The following is a 26,654-nucleotide window of genomic DNA, read 5'->3' as shown; positions in this document are numbered from 1 at the left end:
CTGCTCTCCAGCAGACAGAAAAACGTGGCCTAGGAAACACAGAAAAGTGAGGCAGAGTGAGCACAGTGCAGCTCTGCTCCCAGCCTCCGGGCTTTGGGTGGCGATCTCCTGAAGCATCTGCTGTATAGGACTGCAGGAAGGGGAGTACGTGGAGGGAGTTTGGTCCTTCGGGACCAAAATTCCAGCTCACAGCTCCTTGCAGTTGTGGAGCTGGGACCCTGCCATCCAGGCAGCTCATGCTGAGGCCCTTTCCATGTTGCCGTGTGCCTGATCCTATGCAATTTTCACACCCATCCTTTATCTGGGAGAGTAAGACATATTCTGATCAGATCTGCCTCAGGATGGCTTTCAAATCAGTGGTCACAGGGAGGGGGAATTTCAGATAGAAACATTTATTCTGCCCACCTTTACCACTCTACATAGCTGGGGACTCTCCAGGGCCAGCGCTGGTCTCAGCAGCACTTGGATCTCTTCCAGCCCAGCGTCGGACGTCCTAACCTTGCATCAAGTCTCCCTAAGACAAACGCTTTGCTTAAACGCTTCCACGAAACTCAAACAAAGGACCCACGCTCTTATTTACAGAGGCAGAATGCTGCTCCCCTAAACACCTCTGATGAAGAAACCGAGAGCAAACAAAGCTGTGCGGAGGGCTCTCGCTGGGAGCCCCGTGCACCGAGTTCTGTACACACACAGCCCCTTGCCAGCAGCGGCTCCTGGTGCTCGGCTGCTGTGGTCACCCCGTGTCCTTATCACAGTTTGTACAGTCGGCAGCCTGCAGCCTGCCCTGCAGCACAGAGGACCCCGGGGGAGGCTCCCCGCGCCCCCAGACAGGAGGGCTCTGCGGCAGCCCCGGGGAGGGGTGATGGATGGACGTGATAACCTTGTTTTAAGCAGTTATGTGCCTTTCTTTTCGCTTTCCTTTCTTTCAAGCTGCCTGCCAGAGGGAAGTGAGCAATGGTGCACTTCGAAGAGGCCAGAAGTGTGCTTTGTTGGAGCATGCCAGCATTCATCTGGGTGCACGGCTGCTGGGGGCACAGACCTGGGACCTCTGGTAGGGAAGATGCCTCCCTGCAGCCAGGGCAGCCCCTGTCCCGAAGCCAGCCCCCATCCCAAAGCCAGCCCTTGTCCCAAAGCCGTGCCCCGTGCACCAAGAACTGTCACTGCCAGGCTCACAGGACCTCCCCAGCAGCTTCCCGGTGGTACCCACAACCCTTTAGGTAAGCACCAAGAAGGCCAGCAAAGGCTTGGGCAGCTCTTGGCCCCCAAGGAGGCTGTCTTTCCATTTTTTATAAGCAGGCCTCTGCCCTCAGCCCTTCGCCCAAAGAAGCCAAGAGCTCCTCGCAGCCACCCCTCGCCTTGCAGGCACCGCTGGCAGGAATTGGGACTCACCCATGCAGGCATCCCACTGCTCCTCGTAGCCAGCGCTGCACACGCACTTCCCAATGGGCACCAACCACTCTCCTTCTGCACTGCAGTACATTTTGGGGGTGTCCCTCTCCTCCGAGTGGCCTACGCACTCTCCCCGCACTTCCACCAAGGAGGACGAGTCTGCCCCAGTCACGGCCTCGGAGAAGGATGCCAAATTCCTCACCATCGCCGGGCACTTCTTGTAGTACACCCGCACTGAAACGATGGCGATGCAAGCACCTATGTCCTGGAAGGCCAAGTAGAACCCCCTCTTGCTCAAGGGCCCCACGCCCCGCACCTCCGTGTTCAGCTTCAGGCGCCTAACACCCAGGTCTACATTGGTGAAGCTCTCATCAGCTGCAATGGTGTCAATCTTCAAAAACTGGCTCTCCCGGGTGCTGGTACCCAGGTCACGGTCAGACTCCAGGTAGTAGAGGTTGAAAGTCTCCTTGCAGGTGCCCAGAACACCTGGCATGCTGTTACAGTCCCGCAGCGTGAATTTAATCTCCGCATAGACCCGCCGCGCACCGTCCCGTTGAACCCAGTTGGTCCGTAGCCAGTTGTTCTGGTTGGGGGTCATGACATTGCAGACCTGGTAGGTGTGGATAGGGCTGAAAAACTCATCCATTTCATTGATCGAATCCCACTGCGAGACAGAGAGAAAACAGGTCATTCCACACCATCCTGGTGAGCATGGGGCATGCAGGAGTCTGTGCCATCATCCACCCTGGCAAACTCCCTCTGCCCTTGTTGCTGCATCTGGGTACGAGACCGTTGCCATCATAAGCCAAAGGAAAATGAGTATGAACAGACTATGAATGTGCCAGCCTGGGCAGTAGAGCCCAATCTGTCACAGAGCTGGGTGAATTGCACCAGGACCCACAGCCCTTCCATTCTCTGGGGACTTCCCACTACCTGTTCAGCCCATGCCCCTCTCCCAAGCAGGTAACCCTATCACATCCCCCAAGGAGCAGTCCAGAACCCCTGAATTCTTCTTATGGGAGAAGAAGTAGAAAAAAAGAGCAGAGATTTTAGGACCTTGGGAAACAAGCAAAGCTCCAGCAGCAGGGCACGGATCAGGAAAACAAATCTTTCAAGCACCAGCGCAAGTACGTTAAAATAAAGCTCTGGGCTTGTGGCAAAGAATGGTGTTTTATCATTCAAGTGGTGACCTGGGGCTCATGACAGATGCAAAATCAACAGCAGCTAAGAACCAAGGAGCCTGATCCTCAGCACAGAGGGGGGGTAAGCCCAAAGACTTCACCCTGCTGTGTGCAAGAGCAGGTGAGGATGCGGATCTGCCATGACAGCCTTGCTACATGGCCACCAGCACTGCAGGGACATGGGGGGCAGGGGGGGCTCAAATATACAGAGTGCAAGAGGCATTGGAAAGGCTTATCAACAATATCTGTAAGACACTTCTTCCTTCTGCCGTCTCGGATAGGAAATTCCTTCCTCATTTAACCCCCTTGACCTGTGCTTCCCGTGGAGGAGGCCTTCTGGTGACTTCTGCTAGTGCTGGGGTGATCAGAGCGGTTGTTTCAGTGATGTACATCTTCAAAACTCCCCCAGCATCTCACCTCTAGGAGAAAACTCCACTTCTCGCTCCTAACAAGCTCAAAGCAGTCTGAAAAAGGCAGCAGTACCAGGTGCAGACCTCAACAAAAACTTGTTCAGAGGGGTTTATGCAGACAACTTTTAATAAAAACAAAACCCCCCGAAAAAAAAAAAAAAAAAAAAAAAAAAAAAAAAGGATTTCTGGTTCTTTTTTATAAAAATTATTTCCTGAATTCCAGAAATGCCTGAGTTCGTTCAGGCACTGCCTGGCTGGTAGATCACCCAGGACCCGTTCTGCACCCCAGCACACAGGCAGACAACGTGGAAAGGGCCAGGATACCTGCTTGGCCCTGCTGGAGGGGCACGCTGTGCCTGTGAACGACAACCCCTGGCCATGCGCTGTGGCACTGCGGAGGGTGTGGAGATCGTTGTCACAATTAATTGAGCACAAATTAACACAGCATCTGTTTCCTGTCTTTTCCCTGCCGAGTCCCCTGGGAAATGAGGCAGAACCGCGCATGGGAGGAGGCGCACGGGGCGCAGGCATTGCTGAGAGCAGCAGCGGGGATGCTCCCCACATTGCACCAGCAAAGCCGGTGGGGCTCGTGGCTCTCCAACAGTGCCTGGCAAGGGTAAGAAGAGGTTACTGTGTGCACTGAAATGCCTTGGTGTCCGGTTGGTGCGTTGTCTTGGGGTCTCTAGCACCAGCAGCCATTCACTTCTATTCCGAATCTGCCCAAGGAGATGGTGTTCGTGACCATGGTGTCCCATGTGGTGCTGCTGGAGCTGGAACCTTCCTCACCACCAGCAGAGAGCAGGGAGCTAAACGCCCATCTCCAAGCACCAGCAATGACTGGCATCTCCCCGCAGGGTTGAAAACGCAGAGAGTTTGCATCTGCAGCATCACTCTTTCAAATTTTGTGCTTGTTTTCACGTTGTCTGGACTGTCAGCTCTTTCTTTGGGTCATACACAGCACTGCGGGATCCCAGTCTGAGATGGGCCTGGCCTACGTGGCAATGCTCTGCCCCGGTGGAAACACACGGAGGGAGGCTGGGCCACCATGGGCCCAGATGTGGCTGCAAGGCACCGCCAGTCCCAAAAGCTCTGCCAGGGCCTGCCAGGCAGGCAGAGCGATTCGGGATGGCAAGACCCACTTCAGGAGTCCCACAGCTCGAGGAGGTTTCCTCTTCACCTTCAGCTTTTATGGCGAGCTCCTTCTCCATCGGCCTGGGGCCGGTGACACCGTGAGCCCTGTGCCTGCTCCCAGCCTCCCACCCCACGGGCATCTGCCAGCTCTCGGCTGCCAGTTTGAAGCAGCTTTTATTAAACCAAGCTTAGCCCGGCCCCCATCACTGCGATAAGATCCCCTAGCGAGACGGAAATGAGGACATCATAATTAACGTGGTGAGCACACGTATGTGCTGGGGGGGGGGGGGGGGGAGGGGGGGGCACGACAACATCTGTATTCAGGGGCCTGCCTAATATTTTAAATTAAAGTCAACTCATGTTCTTAAAAAAAAAAAAAAAAAAAAAATTATGAAAGGCAAAAGATGCAAACACCAGATATCTGGGTGGCTGAGCAAGGTCTTAGAAGTCTCCCAGGGCCTGTATGGTGCAGCGGAGTGGGGAGGAGGAGGAGAAGCAGAGGGGTACAAGCATGCAAGGAGGGGCTGCATCTCCTGGGAGAAGGAGCTCGGCCTCTTGCCACCCCTGCTCTGCCCATTCCCCGGCCAGAAAGAGCCAAGGGTCAAAGCCTCCAGAGCCCGGGGACAGCTTTCGGGAGGGACACAGAGTCTTCCCGACATTGCAAAGCTGCCACCAGGATATCCAGCCCTTCCCTGTGTCCCAAGAGCAAGCACTGAACTGCAGCGCTCCCCGGGAGCTGCTGAGTCCCTTGCACTACTGTCACGGGGAGAGAAAAAAGAGAAGGACATTATTGCAGCTATAAATCATTAGATGGGGGGTGTTAATGGAGATAATCCCATGAAATCACTCACTGCTATGGCTAAGGAGGGATTTGTTTGGCAGCTAACTACCCTGAGCTTCACTGCAGGTGATTAACTCCTGGTAGTGACCAACGTCTGGGGAATTAACAATAACACAGCATTTACTGAACAAGCATCAAGAGATGAGCTTTTATCTCAATTACTTGTTTAAATCTTTATTTTCCAATGTTCCATTCTTATCCATTTATTTTTTAAAGAAAACGTGGTTGGCTGCAGCTGTAGTGCGATGGTATTCCACCAGGCAGAGAGGCTCTGAATCAGAAAAGAAACCCATGGAAATGGTACAAGGACACCAAAGGGACAGAGGACAGAAGACTTAGTCCCAGGCCAATGGGAGAGCCCTGATACCTTTTGGTGCTCCAAGGAGGCAGCCAGGACACTGGCTGGGGATCTAAATGACATGTACACAGCTCGGACTGGAGCCCTGGGGAGCAAGGTGAGCTCAGAGCAAAGGGACGCCCTGCTCCAAGCACTGTGACAGAGCTGGCAGTCAGACCTTGTCTGTCCAAGCCACGCACTATCTGTTGGCTGCAGGACCAGAGTCAGGCTCTCTTCCTGGACATTTTATCAGAGAGACCAAGGCCTCGCCTTCAGAAACATCTCCTCCTGCATACAGTTAGCTCTGCAAACAGTTCAGTCCTGGGGAGTTCGGAGCAGTGCCTTACATCAGCATGAAATCCCCATGCATGATGTGCCAACACTGCTGAGAGACCATCCTGCAGGCAGAAATGTGCAGTCTGTGCTCTCAGCTGGTTATTTAAGCAAAGGCTGTGGGGGTGCTGGAAGGGGCGGCAAGGAAGTCAGGGGTGTATGGGGGGACTTTCTCCGGCACTCAAGGTGCTTCCACTATAATTAGCTTTTGCAAGGCATCATTCAGGCTCCTTAGATATCCTGTGTCTGAGCAAAATCATTTCCTGTTTGACTTTGTAAATCAAAGTAGACGATACAATAATTATTAATAATATGTTGACTTAACTCGTCAGCATTTTAATTAGTCAGTAGAAAAGCAATTTGCAAAGGGGCCGATCAGGCTCCCTCTGATCCAGCGGGTCACGTGCCAAGCAAGGAGAGGGGAAAGAAGGGCACTGGGGCACTGGGGCATTTTGCTGGAGAGAGCTGGCAAAGCGGAGGCACAGAAGGGGCAGAGGCAGCCTCTTTGACAGCAGTGATAAGAGTCTGATTTTCAATGCAAAGGGAATTGTTCTGGGGACGGAGTGGGCTGCAAAGCTCCTGGGAGCCCTTTGAAGTCATAACTGAGAGGAGCCGCAGCCTGCAGGATGGGGATGCTCCCCGTGACCCTTCCGCTCACTGCACGTGTCTTGGCGTAGAGGTGAGGGGGGACACAATTAAACCTCTGAGCAGCTATTACAGCCAATTACCCCTCAGTCAATTAACTGGCAAGAGGAAATGTCAAAACAGGCCGTGCATGCCTCCCTGATGGCTTGACACTCCCCAGGGCCAGCAGCACCGCTGACCCTCAGCTGTGCCCAGCGCTACCAGCCCCCTGCTCCTCTGCCCCTGCTGGCCGCAGCCAACCCAGAGAGGAAAATCCTTCCTGTAAGGCAGGTGCACCTTGCCCACACGTGTGATGAAAACATCAGGACTTCACAAGCTGTCATTTTAAACTTTAACTGCAGCACGCTTCCAGTTATGCACTTCAGATGCTTTGGATCATGCCCTGTGCACCAGGATCTCCGTGTCCAGAAGAGGAAACCTCTCCTGACATGTCCAGGAACCCCATGACAGGACCTACAGGTGCCAGGAAAGCAAGCTGTAAAATGTTAAGGATAGAGCTAGCTGTCACAGGAGCCCTTCTTAAGCCCCTGAGGGGTGGAATGGGGGATCTGTGCTGTTCAGTGCCAAGCAAACCCTCAGGGAGAGTTACCCACGTCCCCACTGCCACCCCTGTGGTGACGGCTCTCACAGAGCTGCGGAAAGGAGAAGTGGGTAAAGCAAACACACGTTTGCCTTCAGCCAGGGAGCCAGAGCCAGCAACGCCACGCTTTGGTTGGACGGGTGTTTCTCTGACCCTGGACAGAGCAGAGACACTGCAGGGGAATCCCAAAACCCAGTGAGGAAGGGTAGCACTGGGGGAGCTCTGACAGCTCTTTTCCAGCAGGAGTAACTGAATGAAGGACATGACAGCAAGAAGAAGGGACCCCAGGTAAAACGTGGCTTCACAGTTCACCATCTCCATACCAGACCAGCAACTGGGCTCAGCCCAGCTGTCACAGCCCAGGGCTGCCAGAGTTGCACACCACAGTGGGCAGTCCCAGGGACACCAGAGGTGAGTCTGGACTGCTCCTGAGGTGCTGACAAGCAAACTCAGGCCCTTTCCCAGAGCAGAGATCAGGCCAGGCTTGGACCCAGGTGGTACCACGCCACCAAGCCTGAATCCCCCAGCCTCTCTCCCCTGAATCCAAACCCTGCTGCAAGGGCACCTCTGGATGCAGACAAATCATTGGCACTGGTAGCGGGTACCCCACAGCATCCTGCCTCCTTTTGTGGTGATGGCAGCTGGTTCTAAGTGCAAATTTACTGCCCAAAAAGCATCTGGAGCTGAAGGACCAGCAGGAGGGCAAAAGAATGAGATGCTCTTTCAAGGTGATGCAGTGCAATGGCCCACGGAGAAAGAACCAAGCCAGACAAATGTTCAGAGAAGCCATTAAAACATCCAGTTGGAAAAATATATGCAAAGTTGTTTATGCAAGTATCAAAACCCAGGCACACTCCTAGAAGGTGTTCAGGTTTAGTTTTCACATAGCTGTGTGCTCATCTTCTTCACAAAAAGGTCATGGATTGGGCAAAAGCACAGGGTAAGTGAAGAATGGAGTTACCCCATGGCTTACCTAGGACTTGTAGGAGGACACAAAACCACAAGATGTCTGAGAGATGGTTTAAGACTGGTGGTTTTTAATGCAAGGTTCCATGGGAGACAAAAGCTTAGGCACTATACAAGACATTTTTTAAAAAAAAATATTATTATTTTGGCATCCCCTGGCTTCGCAGATCCACAGTACAGACTGCGGCATGTGAAACCCGTCACGGCAGTCCCTGACGTGCTGGCAAAGAGGCACGTGCAGGCTGAGTCCCCCAGGGAGATGTCTGCTCCAGGAGTGCAAGGTCCTGCGCTCCCACGTGCCCACATGTCCCCGGGGGGCCTCGGCCAGGCAGCTCAGGCAGATTCCTGGCCAATGCCAGCCCGTGCGTGACCGCCCGGAGGACAACAGCCCCAGCACCCAAGCGAAGGCAGAGCAGGATTCGGTGGCTGGAAACCAAAGCTGAGCAAATCCACGCAGCGGTGGGTTTTTTAACAGCGACCTTTTAACGTGTTGGAAGGACTCACCATGGGATGTGGAGGATTTACCACCGCTGGCAATTTGGAATCAAGGACAAATTTTCTAAAAGGCAGGCTTTTCTCAAATGTGAGCTAACTGACGTGTGAAGGCCTGTATTTATGCAGGAGATTGCATCACGTTAGCTCCGTGGCCCCCTCTGACCTCAGATCTCTGAATCTATTTTATTTCCAAGACAGTCATAATTGCAACAGCTAACTGCTAAAATTAGAGCTGAGTTAATGATTTAATATATTTACATGTATGATAATGTCTGATATAAATCTCACCATTGTTATTATTATGAACTCACAGTTCTGATCACTCCTCCTCAAACAGACAGCACAAGGACTGAAAGTCTCAAGCAACAGATCAATGAAAATGATTAGAGGCCTGGGAAGATTTCTGTAGGAGGCGGAATTGAAAAGATTAGCACCATTTAGTTCAGAGAGCGGATGAAAAAGAGTGGATGTGAAAAATCAGCGCAACAGTAAATGCTGGGAAGGCACCCCGACTTGGCACATTTTGTGTATGCAGTAAGCCACGCTATGCCTTGCAGTTGGTCCTGTGTGTATTTATGGAATTTCTTCTGTTCACTAAATCAATGAGAAAAAATAAAAATAAAAAATCCTTACAGCCAGGTCACTTCCATCTGCAACTCGCATTTACAATTTGAAGAAAGCTGCTCTAGAAAATGGATGCTCTCCTGCCCTGTTGGCCCAGTTCCCACCGCGAACTCTTCCAATTACAGGCAGTTCAGAGCTTCCCAGTCATTTTGGGCTGTTCCTCCCGGTGCTTCCCCAGTACAGCAAGGAACAGGAGGCCTCTCAGTGCGAGTGCTCACTGGGCAACCCAACTCTGGAGTTCCCTGGGGGCAGCAAATACCTTAGAGCTCGGGGTCAGGTGGCATCCTGCTCCATCCACCCTGCCAGCAGTCACCCATCCTCCTATTGTCCCCCACATGCCAACAGCCACGTCATACTTACCCCATGTGAGGGATAAGTCAGCCAGCCCCAGTCCCCTGGGATCGTTGACGTGTCTAGCAAGTTCACTGGAAAACACAGGAACAAAACACCGCGTTAGAAAGCTTGCACTCCGTCCCCGAAAGCAAGGGACCAAACCACCACAAGATGCCAGTCCTTGCACCCCGATTGTCCCTTGCACACACTGTGAGGCTGAGACACCTTCTCGTTACCGGCAGAGACCTGCTTGGCTGCAGCTCATCAACAAATGCTGATCCCCAGAGCTGCTGGGATGGGGTAGAGCTGGGCTGGGGCTGTATCTATGCCAGCAGTACGACAAAGCGGCGTGCCCTTTTGGAGAAGAGGGGGCTGCAAACAACAGGCTGAAGGGGTTGTAGAGCAGAGGGGAGCTGGGGAAACGAAAGACAAGAATCGGGTTGTCCACCAGGTCCACCCTCGGCCAGTGCCCACACAACTGGGCTATCGTTTCTCGCTGGGACACTGCTCCACTGGTGGCTCTGCCGAGCCCTTTCGGCTCATTTCCCTCCTGGCAGAACTGGTTTGAAGTTTGTGCTCCAGCAGCCGCTGTAATTGCACGCCGCAGTGCCTGCCTCTGGCACAAAGGGACCCCCCCGCAATCCTGGCTGACACTGCGCTGGGGACCACGGGGGAAGGACTGCGTGAGGAGGCCCATCAAAAGCCCTGCTGCCACCAGGAGCCCAGCGTAACGAGGAGACATGGGGCGAGGGAAATGGTTTCAGCAGGGGAACACTCGGGGATGACTTTGAGCATGTTCAGGAGCTTCCCACTGAGACCCATGTGGTGTCGGCAGGGGGAGGACAGTGGGGCACCGTGGCTCGGCTGCATGCGTGGGGTGTGCTGCCCCTGAATGCCATCTGCTCGGTCTGCCACCCGTGAGCCCCACACCCAGGTTCTCCAGTACCAGGCAAAGGAAAACTTCATCACTGCCTTGTAACACCCTGAGCCTGCTCCAGCCCCTTCATATACCTGGTCAGACCCGGTCCAGAGGAGAGCCACAAGGATGACCAGAGAGCTGGAGCACCTCTCCTATGAAGAGAGGCTGAGAGAGCTGGCGATGTTCAGCCTGGAGAAGAGAAGGCTCTGGAGAAACCTTATAGTGGCCTTATAAAGGGGGCTTACAGTCCCTGGAGAGGGACTCTGGTGGTCCCCAGAGAGATCTGGAGATCTCTCTTGAAACAAGATGTTCTTCAAGATCCCTTCCAACCCAAACCATTCAATGGTTCTATGCAGGGTGCTTCCAAGACCCACGACCTTGCTTAGCTCTTGGTGAAGGAGACCAAGCCCCAGTTCAGGGCTGCAGACCTGGAGGGGACAGAGCTCAGGGGCGGGTGCCAGCGAGGTGCCCCAGCCCCTGAAAGTGAATGCAACGGGTGCAGACCACAGCCGAGCCCGTGCCTTGCCACCCCTTGCCCAGCTTCACCACCTCCACCAGTGCCTCCAGCTTTCCCAGAGCAAGGCCAGGCCCATCCTGGCTGCCATGTCCCTCCTGGCTGTCCCTCCAGCACTCCTGTGGGCATTCGGGGGGGGCTGGCAGGCAGGGGCCCAGCTGCACCCCAGTCTCTGGAAGGAATGCGGTCTCGGCAGCCTGGCATAGGGGGACAGGGCACGTTGGGGCAGCAGCTTCAGCCCCAGCTCCGTGTGAAGCGGGCCCCAGCAGCTGGAGGAACGGGTGCCACTTTCATTTACTATTACCAGGCAGGGAAGGAAAGGGGGGAGAAAGAAGCAGGGACGTGAGCTGGCTGCGAAACACCCGGACGTCATGCTCCTGACAGAGCAGATTAGGAGCTTTTGAGGCATTTATTAATGTTAGCAGAACAATTTGAAAGAATTTCCAGGGATTCTTGTGTGACTTCATTGGCCCAACAGCAGGCCGAGCCCCTCCACTCGCTGCAAGGCGCTGCTCCAACTGCTAGAGAGGCCCCTTGCCCTCAGCACGGCGTAATTACCTCGGAGATCTCAAATCCATTTTTATTTGTTATTGTTAATCTGAAGATTTTCTGCCTATTTTCCCTGGGTAATTCGCCCAGCGGGAGCCTGGGCTGCGGAGTTTCCCCGCTCGCAGCGCCGGAGCACGGTGCCGGCGACCCTCAGCAGGCTGGCCGCGTTTGCAGCCCCGCTCCCCGCCGGGGTCTCCGCACCCCCTTTCCCACGCCGGGACACGCGGAGGTGGGCACGGCTGAGCCTCGCTGCAGAACGGCATCTCCAGGCAGTGCCAGGAGCCTGCACAGGCTGGAGAGCACACTGCCGTGGAGGGATGGTCGCCAGTCTCCTTGGCGCGGCGCTGCATGGGTGCTAGCGAGCCCTGGGGCTCTGGGATAGAGCCACACAGAGCCGAATCTCCTGCTGCCGGTTCTGGAGCTGGTTAGCAGCACCCCGTCCCATAGCGTGGGTCGTTTGGCTGTCCCCCCAGCCTCACACACAGGAAGGAGCTGCCCCCTTTCAGGTGCTTCGATGCAAAAACAGCTCCACAGACATGCAATCCCTGCCATGCTCCTGTGGAGTGGATTACTCGTGCCTCTTTGCAGGAAGAGGGATAAAGTACTGCTTTTATTCCTTAGTAAGTGATTCAGCCAAGTGCACATTAAGCCCACTGCAGTGGGCAGTGCACAAATATAAAGGCATTCCCTGTCCTGCAGCTCTTGCATTAAGTTACTGTAAAGCAAAATGTATCTGCGCACCACCTAGCATCACTGTCGCACGCCGTGCTCAGATACGGGGAAGTCAATACTCCACTGCTACAAGAGCAAGTGAACTCTTAGACAAGCATGTCGCTGCCACATGCCACAGCTCACACATAATGACAGCAGGAATGCCACACACTGCTTGCCACACTAGAAGCGTGGTCCCTGCCCAGAGCACCACAAGGAGCTGTGCCATGGTCCTCCTGGCGCCAAGCTCCAGCCCTAACGACAGAGCTTGTGCCAGGGGAATGGCTCGCTCAGTTGGCAGAGGCGTTCTTGGCAGAGAAGCAAAGCCCTTAGCAGCTCCCCAGCCGGGCTCCTTCCCAAATCCCAACCGGCCATTCAGGGAAAGGTCCCGACTCAAATAAATGTGGTGCTTTTGCCTTCCCGTAGGAGCCCGGATGGCACACACTCCGGGCTGCCCCGGGGGGCTGACCCGCTAAAGGGAACCCGCTGCCCTGCAAGCAACAAGAGCCCCCAGCCAGCACCCAGCAGGTGACGTCCCGGCTTGTGTCACTTCCCTGCGTGCAGAAGCAGCTCACCCTTGGCGCAGGAGCACAAGCAAGATCGCCACAAAGAACTCCTTTCAGACTGAATATTTCTCAGAAAATGTGCTGGTTTGGGAGACCTCTATCCAACAGCTGGGTAATTCTGTTTGATGTTATGGACTGTCTGCACGTATCAGTCTCAAACTGCAAGCTCCTTTTTTTTTTTCCTGAGCACCATTTTGATTTTCACTATTCTGTGCCTTGGCTTTGAGTCGCCGTATTGAGCCAAAACACCAGGAGGTGTCAGGAGGAATTCTTGCACTTGATGGAATAGCTGTCAAGCCTGATTGCCCGTTCAAATGGAAGCACCTAAGGAGCAAGCAGGTTGCTTCCCCAGTGCAAACTGGACTCCAGAGCTGGAGTCTCATGCCGGGGAGACCTACTTGCTCCTTTGAAAAGTTGTGCCGCGTAATGTTGGGTGATTAGTGCACGTTACAACCCCACACATGCAAATTATGCAGGAGTCAAAGAGTTGATACGTGTATGTGTATGCGTATATATACTTATTTACACCATCTTCATTTACATATATATCTGCATCCATATTTGTATCCAGATTCATATCTCCCAAATTCTAACCACCCCTTGAGATGAGCGAGGAAGCCGAGGCAGGGACCAGCACCCAGTGCGTTTTGCCTCGGTCGTTTTGCATCTCTTGCGCTGCTTAAAGAGGGAGCACGCGGAAATCCTTCTCGACGTTTGGGCTGGTGACCGCAGTTCCTGGGACGTGTTATGTCCCAGTACACCCAGCAGTCCCAGTGCAAGAGCTGCGCTGGGGGAGCTGCTGATGTGCAGAGGCTGCGACCCACAGCCTGCCTGGGGATGCGCAGAGGGATGGGGACACGAGGCGGGGGTGGCACGCTGGGGGCTCAGCCTCCACAGATCAGTGGGGGACCAAAGAGGGCTCTGAGCTCCCTCGCTAATAGTTAACCCGCTCCCGTCCTCACTCTAATTACTCCACCATTTCCCTCCCAGGCGGCAGGCTTTGTAGCGCAGGCGTGGGGAGGAAGGGTCAGTGGGAGCAGCCCTGTTCCCTTGGGCTTCAGTTCCTCTCCATCACAACTTCAAAGGCCTCCCAAGATTCACAGCAAGGCTCTTCCCCCCCCCCCCAACCCGCAACAACGCCTTTTGCATCGATAATTAAACTCTTAGCAGCACGGTGAGTTATTCCTGCTCTCCGCCACCTGACGACCGGTGGGCTCAGCCTGCGCAGCCCCCCTTGGGTCCGCCTGCCCCACGCCACCCCACGGCCACAGCCTGCTCAGGGGGGGGCACAAGGCAGGAAGAGATAACCCCAGCAGGGAGCGTAACCTCAGTGGGGAGAGCCGTGGGGCTATGGGAAAGGGGCAGGGAGAGGCTCCCTGGCAGGAGGGGAACAAGAGCCAGCGGCATTCATTTCCCATAATCTCGCGCAGGACTTTGAAGGGGCAGGTGGGGCCAGGACGGGTCAGCTATTTGTATCCCACCAATTAATCCACCAGCCTGCTGAATAGCCAGCTGTGACCTTTCCAAAATTATGGGGGGGGGGGGTGAAACTGCACGACAAAACCGTGCCTTACTTCCTCAGTGCATTGGGGGGAAGACAGGACGGGATGCTTCGCTTTCAGGCTCCCCCTTCCCAGCACAGCAGCCACCGGCCGGCACGGGAGGTAGCAGCAGGGCAGCGCTTTGTCCCGGCCCCGGGTGGGTTTTGTGAAGCAGCCGCTTGTCCACGAGGCTGCATGCAGGGAGGGCACAGCAGCGAGGGTGCTCACACCAGGAACCCGCTGGCTCCGCTGCCCAGAGAGGAAATTTAGGAAAGCGTTGCAGGTAAATGTAAAAGATGTCACCAAATCCATCAAGAACACGGGATTTCCACATTTCTGGAAATGCCAGCACCAGACTGAAATATATAAATATATATTAAAAAAGGAAAATGTTCAAACTATTGTTATGAAAAAGCAGTGCTGGGTTTGGATGTGCCCTAGTTCCCATCTCAGGATTTCTTGTCAGACCTATGGATTATCGCTGTGAATTTCCTGTATTTAATTTTATATATATATATATTTTTACTGCATCAGGAGCAGTAATGCCCGTAAGGACTAGCCCAGAGGGTCACCCTTTTTCAATATACCAGGAGCAGGAAATACTTTGATGTAGGAAGAAAGCTTGTTTGTTCAATCAGTGCTAACAAAAAGCCACAGTTCAGGTTTTAAAAATAAAATGATCAACCAGATCCTTCCAGACCCTGCGTGATATCACGTAAGATAATGTACAGTGCAGGAGCATAACCTGTGGCAGGACTGAGATGTCGTGAAATAAAATAAAAAATAAAATAAAAAAAAAAGAATTGAAATAAAACACTAAAAATAAAGTATTTCCAAGGCTAAAAATCTTGAAATTCAAGGGCAGCTTTTTTTCCCAGAAAAAAAAAAAAAAAAAGAAACATCAAACGCCAAAAAAACAACAACAAAAAAACGTTCTCTCTCAAAAATACAGGTGAGAAAATATAGACATACAATGATCGCGTTTCTTACTCGGTTTGAGACTCCTGATGCTCGTGTGCAGTGGGACACCAGGGCTAATTGGGCACGCTGGCTTAGGCAACCCAAATTAAAGCACCGCCGGCACTCCGGCAGCAGCGTGCGTCCCAGCCTCACGGCACACACCATGCAGCAGCAGCATACAGCCAGAGCCGGGCAGAAATAACCCAGAAATGTTAGAAAATGTTCGAAAATGCAGGCTGGTGTGGGGCCGAGGATGGGCTGTAGGGGGGGCAGATCCAGCACCGAGGCTCAGCGCAAGGCGAGGGGCACACGTCTGCTTGTGCCTCCCTGCTCCCAGGAGCTGTGCCGGTAGGGAAGGAGCTGCCGCAGGCCTGAGGGGTGGCTGGGCTTGTTGTAATTCAGGGCAGAAGACTGAGGAGGAGGTGGGAAGGCTCTGGGGATGGGGGTGAGAAAGGTCAGGGAGGCAAAGGACTCCATGGAAACACCCAACGTTACTGGGGAAGGAGCGGGACCGTGGCAAGGCTGGGAGAGGGCAGGTGCCGGGAGAGCGGCTGCGGCTCGAGGGTCCCCGCAGCATCCTCTGCAGACAGCCCGGGGACGGCTCTGCCTAGGGAACGTCTGTCTGGGGACATCTCCCCATGTCCCCAGATCTGGACTTGGCCATGGGGGATTCCTGCGAGCCACCTCCACCGCAGTGCGCGGCAGAGAGCGCAGCCCTCGGCCGGCAGAAGGAAGCCCACACCCTGCAAAATCAATCCGTCCAGCCCCACCGGGCCGCCCACCGCCCGGTAAAGCAAAAGACCTTGCCCTGTAGTCACACCCACAGAGCAATCCCCCTCCAAAAAAAACCCTCAATGGCCTCCAAAGACAGCATCGTGCATCCCAGCCTGACCGGCGTTCCCAAACCCAGGAGCTAGAAGAACGGGTGACAGATCTGCACTGGCTTTTCACCGGGCTGCAGTCTGAGATAGCAGCTCATGGACAGGCTGCACTCCTCAAACCACCAGTAAGAAAGTATCGTGAGTGCCTTTAAAAATTGTACAAAAATTATACACCTCCTCAGCCTGCTGCAATCAAAACCTGGGTGGTGCTCACGGAAACAGGAGCGAGGGGTTTGTGCCACTGGATGCTTTGAGGTCCCCACATCAGTCCTGACTGGCCCTTCTCTTCTGTCACCTGTGGTGGGTAGGACAAAACCGCTCCTTGTCCCAGAGCAGCTCAGCTCTCTGTACACCACAAGCCATCTCCTGCCTGTTTGGGATTTTGCACCGTCCCCGTTTCTTACCCCAAAGGGGGACTCCCGCAGTGCCACGCAGCCGCTTGCCCGGTGACCGACCTTACACACAGCCTGCTCTCCCCTTTCGGCAGGAAGGCCGGGCTTTTGAAACGGGGCAATTTCGAACTGGAAGTCACGGAATAGCGGAAGGGCTGTGGGTTTTGATTTTCAGCCCTGTGGGGGTCTGTGTTACACCCCCTCTGGCAGACAGAGCCACATTGAAAGTCAGATCAGGTTTCTCGGGGTCTTGTCCACTCAAGCATTCAAAGTCTCCCGGATGGAGCTTTTTTTTTTTTGGCCACAGCCTCTCCAGAACCTTGCTCCAGCACTTTGAAAAATATATAAATAAATAACAAATAAATAAATAAAGGGAAAATAAGAATTAAAAGGGAATGCCCTCTGTCAGGTGTGGACTTGGCCCTGCACACTCAGCCCGAGTCCACCAGCAGAACAAATCCTGCAGCATCCTGGAGCAGACACCCTGCTCGTCCCGCTGACTCCTTCATCCCAGCAGTCCTGACAAAGACTTGCGGTTTATCTTCCCCGGAGGATTCACGAAGAAAATGTGAATTTTTGCAAACGTGCTCACTTACCTGAATTATTTGAGCAGTTTTCAGATGGCGGCATTTCAGGCTGTCAGATGCTTTTCTCTGATTTCTCTGAGGAAATTTACTTTCACACTCCTTGGCTGCCCTAAACCACGCTTAGCTCTTTGTAAACTGATGAGTTTATTTAAGCAAGTTAACTTCTTTAATGGCAATTACTTTGTTCTTTTAAAAATACCTTTCTAAATTTAACCATTTTCAAGGACAAAAATATGAATACTAAAAACGTTTGGGCATCTAAAAATGTCTGTGCACCTCATGCCGCCCGCCATGAAATATTGTGAGAGTCTAAAAATTGTAGAGGAAAATTTCCTAACGCAACAGATCCCGCATCTGAGGAAAGATATCGGTATCAGGCTTCGTTATAGAGGTGAATTAATCACCGGACTCGAAATTTGTGGTTGCCTATGTCCAGCAATCGCTGCCTGCGCAGCACAAGGTGGACGCTGCTAAGACTCCCAGTGTTTTAAATGTGAGAACCTAGACTTGCAGCAGAGAATACAGGCAAAACCCTAATACTGGAGGAAAAACCTCCGAGAGACGAACTTGCAGAGCCTCATCTCCTTGGCTTGTTGCAACGAGCGGTGCGAGGCACCCTGGTTACACCGTGTGCTTCCAAGGAGAAAGCACGGGCTGCAACGGGCTTTTTAATCTCACAGGAAAATCCTAACAAGAATAAATGGCTAGAAGGTGAAGCCAGACAAATTTGTATTAGGGAAAAAAAGGGGGGCAATTTTTTAACACGGAGGCTGATTAGCCATTGGAACAAATTATTAAGGGAAGCGATGGTCCTGCCTTCGCTGTTGCCTTTAGATAAATGTCAGATGCCTTCCTGGGCCAAACCCAATTCATTAGGCTTCACTGGTGTGACTGGACCTGGTCCATAAAGGATCATGTCCTTTAGGCGGTTATTTATGACCTCAAGAACCGCACATCAACGTTAGCAGTACGTGGGATTTTTGTGTGTTTGTGCTTTGAAGGAAACACACCTGCGTGGTCCCACTTCTGAGCGACCTGGGCTGAAGGGGTTAATTTTTTCTCGGGGCCAGAAGAGCAGTTTTGAGCGCTGGTCATGCTAACAGCCCGGGTTAGGAGCACCAACTATCAAAAACTGTCAGGGTATGAATAGAGTTATCATATGAATGGATTTGCTCTGGAGATAAAGGGAGTGCTGAAAGCTGCCAGCGAGGCGAGCGCGGAGGCGAGTGGGGACAAGTGAAACACAGAACCCGACCAAACAAAGAGCAGAGGTGTCGGGATGTCGGGGTAAAACCAGGAGCCCTGTGTGCCCAGCACACACCAGTCCCAGCAGGTCTCCCTCTTCCCCGACTGAGGGGCTGTGGGCATTCGTTTGTGTGTTGTTGTTTTTTTTTTTTTCTCCTTTTAGGTAAAATATCGTTTTCTAATAATTTTTCAGTAATCAAAAAAAAAAATAATAAAATAATAAAATAAATAAAATAATAAAATAAATAAAATAATAAAATAAATTTAAAAAATAAAGTACAACTGAAATAAAACAAAAATAAAACAAAATAGAAAGTTCCTTTGTCCCTCCAACTAGTCAATCAGCTTTTCTGTTGTACTTACATTTGGATTCATCAGATCTATTTCCGCCTTCGCCAAAATGGGCTCCCCATTTATTTTTCACTGTAAATAAACCCCTCAGAAATTCAGGAAACAAGAACTCAAGGATGGGAAATAATAATAATAAAAAAAGAAAAAAAAGCTCACAAAGTAGGCGCGTTCTGTGTGCATTGCATTATTTTCCTGAAAATTTAGGGATTTGGTTTCCAGAAGTTCGATAAGCGATTATTATGAGAGGAACATGAATGAAGGTGAGACCAGAAACATATTCCCCACGAACCCTCCTACAGACATGCACGTATTTGCTTCACGCCAGTGTTTTGTGAGCAAACAACAAACCACACGCCCCAAAATCTTATTATTTCTAAACATAACTGAAATCAGCTCCCCAGTTCAAGCCAGGGTTTCTCCATAGCCTCCACCACCGAAAGTTCCTGTACCAAAACCCTTTTGTTTGCTCTCACTACGGAGGAAGTCTTTCCACCACTGAAAAAAAGCCATTTCCTCTGCCTTTCAGAGCGGTGCTGAGCCCACAGCCCCAACTCCGGCATTGCTACTGCCGGGCTAGCAAAGTAGCACTGAATAAAGGCGCAGATGAGTTTTACCTCTTTTTCTGTTTGAGCAGAGGGGCAATTAATGAGATTACAATCGAGAGATTAGCGGGGGAGATTGGCACCAGCCCCGCTCCGTGCTGCGCGCCAGCCCCTGCGCCGGCAGCGAGGGAAGGCGCTGGGTTTTCCCGAGGACCCCGATGCTCTCGCGCATCCCATCCCTGCTGTGGGGAGGAACAAAAACACTCCAGCCCCAGCCCCGTGGCCTGGTGACAAGACGGACATCCCCGTGTCGGTGCCTCGGCGCCTTCCCCTGCGCATCTCCCACCGCTGCCCCGGACTGGGCAGCAGCGAGGTGTCCCCTCTCACCTGCTCCACCACCGCCGGTAAGGCTCTCAGTTAAGCACGGCCTCTTTGGCTATTTTCACAAATCCCAAATCCTACCTTTTTATTTTATTTTTTTTCCTAATTATCCCCCTTTTTTTCTTGCCCTGCCCAAAGGCCACCTTTCGGGTACCTCAGCCATTTCAGAGGTGACACCATTCCCTCCCTTTCCTCCCCACCTAGCCCTTTCCCCTCGCTTCTCATCTGCCCCAGCCCTTCCTGCGTGCCCCAAAAACCCAGGAGTGATGCCTGCAGGTCCCCCCTCCGGGTGCTGCAGCATCTCCACTGCAGTGCCTGCACCAGCTGAGAGGGGAAGGAGAGCCGAGCTGAGCCGAGCCGAGCCAGGCCGAGCCAGGCACAGCGGCTTGGAGCAGACCCCAGCCCAGCAGCAGGACGCGAAGTGCCATTTTCCAGCAGAAAATACCCTATTTTCCAGCAGAAAATACCCTCTTGTCACATGCGTGCCGAGCCCAAAGCGCGGTAAATTCTGCTAATCTGATTTTGTTTCCATACTGCAAAGATATTTCATATTTTATTATTTAACTTCAGTTCAGGATGTCATATAAAATACCCATGTAAATATTTGTGTCTATGCAACTCAATGCATATACTGCCAATATTTTAGCCTACCACTCTATTTCCATAATATTGAAAAGAAGTTTTTTATCTCTCTGCTCCGATGCAATTTAACAATTTTAAACACTTTTTTTTTTTTCTTTTCCCAATGCTCCCAATGAAAATATTCCACATCCTGCAGATTTTCCCCTCTCTAGGAAATATCTGAGTTTTGGCTTTCAATGTATTTTGCAATGGCTGCCGCACCAAAACGCGGGGATTTCCCACAGAATGGCGATCCCCTTTTACTGCCAGCCTCCATTTCCAGGGCACCCACTGAAAATAAAAATAAAAATAAAGGACAAATATAAGCTCAAAACTTTTTGGGAAAAATAAAAATCTTTCAGGAAAGAGAAGGGCATTGGGAACTCTTGGAAGGGAAAGAAAATCAGAGCAGTTTCTTCAAGTTAGCGCACATCTTGACGTACCAATTGCCTCCCAACACGCGCGTGCAGAGCGCAGCACATGCCAGCCCTTCGTTTGCTTTGCAGCTGTAAAATTTTGCACCCTGAAGCTCATACACGAGCACGGGGTGTGCTGGGGTGGCACGGCCGGGGGTGCGCAGGAGGAAGCAGCCCCTGCCCGCTGTGGATGTGGCTGTGGCAGGCATTGCAGCCAGCGCATCTGTGCCCAGGGCAGCACGGCGTGCTGCGGAGCTGGGCAGCAAAGCCCAGCAAAAAACAAATGTGGGCAGCCTCGGGGCCGTGCTCTGACCTCCCCATGTCCCCAGTGCCAGCCCTGCAGTTGCCCTGGTGCTGGTGCCTTTGTCCACCTGTCCGCAGGGTGCTGGGGATCCCAAAGCCACGTCCCCAGATCTTCTCTGCCCGTGTGGCTGAGCCCAGCGGATGCCAAACTGCAGCACACTGCCACGGGGCTGCAGAGGCTCGAGCATCTTTGGGGCAGTGGAGGGAGCGCCACTGGCTTCCTGCCAGGCCCCACACCTCGTCCTGACACCATCACAGCCCGCAGCCATCGTGCTGCATCTTCTGGTGTTACAGGAGGCACCGTCCCCTCTCAGAGCACAGCCGCGGGCCGAGCTGAGCCACGCAGCCCCAGTGCAGGCCTGCGCTCTGCTGTTCTGCTATTCTGTTTTGGGGCAGGCACACGGGCAGGAGCAAGAGCAGGGCCAGCCAGAACAGCCCAGGAGGTTGTACCTGGACACTAGAAGGATGCTGGCAACTTGTTCTTCTCCTCTGCATACCTGCCTCCTGGCTACTGCATCCTACAGAGAGCCAAATTTCCAGCTCCCCTCTCTGCTCCCTTCACCACCCAAGGAATGGAGGAAAGCAAGAAGCCATTGACCTCTTGTATTCTGCCCATGCCCGGGGCTGGGTGAGCTCAGGCTGGCTGCTGCTCGCCTTGGAGCATCGCAGCTCCCTGTGCCAGTGCCAGGAGGCTGAGGGAGCACAGGATCCAGCCCGGCAGGAGCATCCTGCACCTCCATCAGCCCTGGGCCAGGGGCACGGGGCAGCTGCCGTGGTGTGGAGTAGGGGCTCAGGGGGTGGCAGAATCCCCTCCTAACCCCACAAAGCTATCCCCAGCAGCGAGAGCCAGACACAGATGGTACAAGGGCAGGAAAGGAGCAGGAGTGCCAGGATGCGGGCAGCTGGCAGAAAACGGGGTTGGGACCAGCAGGTAGCTAGAAACGAGCAGTACAGGTAAGGAAGGCAAGACGGGTGGGAGGGGAGGTAGGAATGTGCGTGGGGAGATGGCAGCAGGAGCAGGAGCACAGCCCTGCCGGGTGCCACAGAGGGCACGAGGCAGCCCGTGGGCCTCGGCGTGCCGGGAGGACGGCAGGGCCGCAGGGAGCAGGAGGGAGGGATGCCGCCACCCTCGCGGGTAGGGGCTCGCTGCGGAGGGCTGCGCCACGCTGGCCGTGGCTCTCAGGCGTAGCAGAAGGGAGGAAGGAGGCTGCTGCCGGTGCCAAGGACACGCTCGGGAGTGGGAACAGCAGATCTCCGGGTGATGAAGATCAGCAGCCCCGGGAAGCAGTCACGCCGCTGCCAGCACGGAAGGAGACAAGCGAAGGGATGACAGGCCAAGGGAGCGGCGCTGCCAAAGCTGAGGGGGCCCGAGCCGCAGGAGCAGGGCTGAACAACCAGCACGGGCTGGCCCCGAGCACGGCCAGGAGCTGGGTGCAGGCCTGTCAGTGCTGATACAGATACTGGGAAAGGATCCTTGCCTCCCTGCTTCCCACTTCAGAAGTTTACAGCCCTCAGGACAGTTCCCCACCCGAGCGCCCTCCCAGCTCCCGCACCCTCCGTACGGCCCTGCCTTGCCCACCCGCTCACGGTGCCGCAGCTGCCCCGCCAGCACGCACGCCCAAGCCGCCTCTGTGGAGGTGACCATGGCTGAGCTGGTTCCTGTGGCCTGGTCCCCTCCACAGCCGCCCCCACGCATTGCAGCAGAGCCCTTCCAGGGGAGGACAGGCAGGTGCTGCTGCAGAGATCAAGTCCTCTCGCCCAGGCTTCGAAGTTTAGCCTCTGTGCAGAAGCTCTGGGATTAGCAAACTCAGGCAGGCAGGAGCCCGGAGCTCTGCTCCCCTGAGAGCAGGGAGAACTAAGCCCAGCAAAGTGAGCTTCTCCTTGCCAGCAAGCTCATGGTGACACATCCGAACACCCCAGCCCTATCGATCCTCGGTGTCCCTCCCAGCGCCACCCCGTCACGCCAAGGCCACCCCGCTCCCTACCTTCGCTGGTGGTGGCAGACAGGCAGGCAGCCAAGGCGACGACGATGGAGAGCGAGGACGTCAGATCCCCCTGTGCCCATGCCATGGTCTGGCGGGGCCACCGGGTGCGGGATGGGGGCTGCTGGGGCTGTCCTGACACCTTCTGCGAGCGAGCGCCCGGAGCTACAGCACACGCCGGCTCATGCAAAGGCACTTTGCGCACATTGCTCGCATCCACACAGGCGAGCGGCTCGGCGGGGAGGGCGCAGCCTGCCTGTCACTGCTCGCAAGCCAATGGGGTGGGTGGGCTCTGCAGCGAGCCCCCCTTCCTGCTCCACACGCACACGCTGTACCCAGCCGGAGCATCCCGACTGCAGGGCTCCTGCTGCCGGCCATCCTCCTTTCCTCCCTCCCTCGTGATGCTGTGCTGCTGCTGAGCGGCCCCCGCGCTGCTCCTGCTCCCTGTCCCCCTTTGCTGCTCCTGTCCGAGCTACCAGCCTGCGCCATGGCCCAGCCTGGAGGATGATGGCTCCAGCCTCCTCTCGCAGGCTGTGGGGACAGAGAGGAGAAGCTCGGGGGTTTCTCCCCCCTGGCTGGCAAAATGGGGTTCACGTGCTCGGTTATACTCAGACACGGAGGGAGATGGGGTTGCCCCTTCAGTCCTGGTGCACCTGGAGGATGGAACCCCCTGGCAAGTGTTCCTCTCACATTTTTGGGCCAGGGAGACTGGCAGAATGCCTGCCTTGGTGCCTTTCAGGCCACATTGTCCTGGGCCAGGGACCCCTGCTCGTGCCTGATCTGGGGCAGTGGGAGCAGGGGACAGCACAGCCAGGGCTGACAGCGCCCAGCCAGATTATAGCCCATTAGCCACATGAGACAGGGTCATCCTCTCCAAAAGCAGATCATGGGAGGACGCAGACCCCCACAACTCTCACACCAAGGTGAGCCAGCCCAGGCTGTGGGTAAGGGGGCCCTGCACGGGGGTCTGGGCCACCTCAAGCACTGAGCATCCTCCCTGCTACCCTGCAGAAGAAGCCCCTGCCTCCTTCCCCTTTGGAGCTGCCAAGATAGGTGAGTACCCTGCCCAGCATTTAACACTCAGCATCTGTCGGCAGATCCCCTACAGCTGCCGTGACTGCTTCCCCACCCGAGTGCTGAGTGATGGCCAACACCTGCACCACGGGTGCTGACCCCCACCTATGCCACCTGAGGTGTTTATTCACTCTTCGGCGTGCTCGTGGCCGGGTAGATTGATGTGTGATGGCAGCTATCCCCTGCCCAAAGGAGCTAAGGAAAAGGCACGTGAGGGAGGATGGACATCCCTCTCTCTCAAGTGTCAGCCCAGGTCTGACCCATCTCTTGAACAAAATCTCCCCCCTGTGTCTCCAGGCTTCCTTGAGGGCTTCGGGGAGGACTCGGTGTGGCCACAAGCCCTCCACCTACCCACCTCCTTCACCCTGGGCCAGACTGATCCCACCCTGGAGCCCAGCGTGGTCCCTGCAGATGCAGGTGGGGCACACCATGACGACAGAGCTCAGGGCTGCCAGCAGCCTCCTACGTGCTGGAGCTCCCAGCCGGGCTGTACCTGCCCAGCTCACAGCAGGGTTGCAACAATTCCCCATTCAGTCCCCCAGGATCGTGCCTGCAGGGGTATGTCTGCAGCACTCATCACCGGGACCTGGGAACGGCCTGGGGCAGGAGGTCCCTCCAGCTTTTTTTTTTTTTCTTTTTTGCACTGGCTGCCTGGGAAGCTGTCGGTCTGCAGACAGCGCTGGAGAGATCCTGTCATCAGCGGTATCGCAGCACGGCTCAGGGCCCTGCTGCTGGGCTGTGGGGAGGACACAGTGGCCCTGTGGCAGGTGGACGGTGACATCTCACACCATCTCACACCATCCACACAGTGCCAACCTCTGGAATTAACCTCTGGGGAGGCAGAACCCAGCTTTGGCCTTGCAGAGCTGTGTGCTATGCACTCCCAGCGTGATGTCTTAACACAGGGACTAAACCCTGCAGACCTGCAGCATAACCCAGGCATAGGCTCTCCAGCCCCCAGTGCCATCCCAGCCCAGGTACATGGGCCATCCGGGTCTTGTGGGGGTGCTCAGGGCTACGAGGCATTGCCCCCCACCTCTGCCTGTTGCTTTTCACCTTCTGTGACCCAGGATCCCAGACAATCTGCTGTGAAGAGCTTTGCAGGATCCTGGTGTGCACGTGTGCAGCGCTGGGTGCAGCGGGGTGCTGAGCCCTGGCAGAGGGCTGTACTCGTCTCAGTGCGTCCCGAGTGCCACGGCACGTGTGTGTTTTGTGAATGGGAATGCATGCACGCTGAGACTGAAGGGCTGTGGAGGCAGGGGCAGGCATCCCATTTTCACTGGGCTCTTGGATTTGCCTTCAGGATGTGCTACCTGCACCTAATTAGTCCACGTGCCTGGGCACCATCAGGACTGTATGAGCTGATGCAGGATGCAAACGTGTGCAAAAAGCCCGTGATGCTCCTACCTGGAAAAGCAGATCCTTTCCACACAAGGCAAAAAAGGAGCTCTGTGTGCAGCCACGAGCATCATCACAAGGCAGCCCAGGAGCCCCAAACACCCTAGGAACCAGGCATGCTGAAGGCATCATGCCAGGATCCCTGTCTACATCCTTCCCCCGTGCTCCTGCTCACTGCTCCCTGGTTCTGAGCAGGACAGGGTTAGGGGTTAGGGCACTTCCCCGTTAATCCCTCAGTTCTCACCTGGGTGGCTGTTGCCCATTTCTGCTAGATTTTCCCCCCATGTCAGCCCGTCCCAGCCCCGTGTCCCTGCCGGGGGGAAGCCAGGTCCCCACTGCCCTCGCCCACGATAGCCCCCTCGGGGCCGGTGGCGGAGCCATCGGGGGAACAGCACCTTCAGGACCGTGCCACCCTGGTCGGGCCACCAGCAGAGCCAGGACAGCCCCCGGCCCCACCGGAGGGGATGCTCAGGGCAGGATGCTCTCACCCCCACAGCCCCAGGATGCCTGTCTGTCCGTCTGTCCTATCTACCCTTATACAACACTTCATCCGCAGCAATACCCATGCAACAGCAGCATCCCGGTGGCAGCGAGGAGTTCCTGTGCTGTATCAGGGCTGGGACAGGTTCCTTGGTGGTGAACACCACAGGGACCGTGTCTCACTCCCTACTGGGGCAGCCTACACTTTTCCCTACCCGATGCCCTGGGATTTTCCATTCCTGGTGGCATCCTAACATGCAGGGCCTTTCTTCTGCAAGGTGCCTGTGCTGGGGAGCAGGCAGAGTGGCACCAAGCCACCTCTGCCACCGCTGTCACCCCTGGGCCTCTCTCCTGTTGCCATTTGGAGTGGCCACGGTGCCACGAGTGAGGCAAAATCAGCATTTCTCACGAGGTGCCTGCCCACTGCTGCCATGCTCAGAGCTGTGACGGGGCACGAGTGTGGGAGGCCCTTGGCCAGCTGAGCAATCGGCACCCGATTAATTAAGGTCAGGGCTGGGCAGGCCTGGCTCGCCTTTCTTCCATGTCATGCTGTGTATTAATATCCTTTATATTAGAAAAAAAAAAAAAAATCTCTTATCATAATTTTTCCTCATTGAAGGAGACGGTTTGGAATTGGAATTGAGACAAACACAAGCCAGGAGCAGTGGCTGCAGAAGGGGAGAGTTTAAGAAAGGCCTTTTGGTAATATCCATCGTTCTCTTATCAGGGAGGATATTAAACGTATTGAAATGCTAAGCAGCTCTTTAATGGCTGTCTCTGATTTTCATTAAACAAGCAAGGGATGAGCAGGAGAGAAGGGGATGCAGTTACTGTTCTCTCTCTAAGAAATTCTGATTGCTGGATATTAATGGCATTAATGCTCTTTTATCCCGGAGCACTGGCGTTCTGCTTGCCTTCTTGCCTATTTTCTCTCTTGCTGAAGTAGAACAAAGTCCCTGCTCCCTAAGGTGGGTGC

The 26,654-nt window shown here is 54.5% G+C and overlaps 1 protein-coding gene across 1 annotated transcript in view; it reads right to left on the bottom strand.

Moving 5' to 3' along the window:
* EPHA8 (EPH receptor A8) overlaps positions 1-23,093 on the bottom strand; it is a 43,402-nt gene extending 20,309 nt beyond the window's left edge. Inside the window, 3 exon segments of the mRNA XM_035344850.1 lie at positions 1,390-2,053; positions 9,293-9,357; positions 22,730-23,093. Coding sequence (XP_035200741.1) covers positions 1,390-2,053; positions 9,293-9,357; positions 22,730-22,814 — 814 coding nt within the window. The 5' untranslated portion in view covers positions 22,815-23,093.
* Positions 23,094-26,654: the final 3,561 nt, after the last annotated feature.

The sequence above is a fragment of the Oxyura jamaicensis genome, chromosome 21 (assembly GCF_011077185.1).
Source record: "Oxyura jamaicensis isolate SHBP4307 breed ruddy duck chromosome 21, BPBGC_Ojam_1.0, whole genome shotgun sequence".
NCBI classification, from domain to species: Eukaryota; Metazoa; Chordata; class Aves; order Anseriformes; family Anatidae; genus Oxyura; species Oxyura jamaicensis.
The sequence above is the reverse complement of the archived record's forward strand: the minus strand, read 5'-3'. Positions and strand labels throughout refer to the sequence as shown.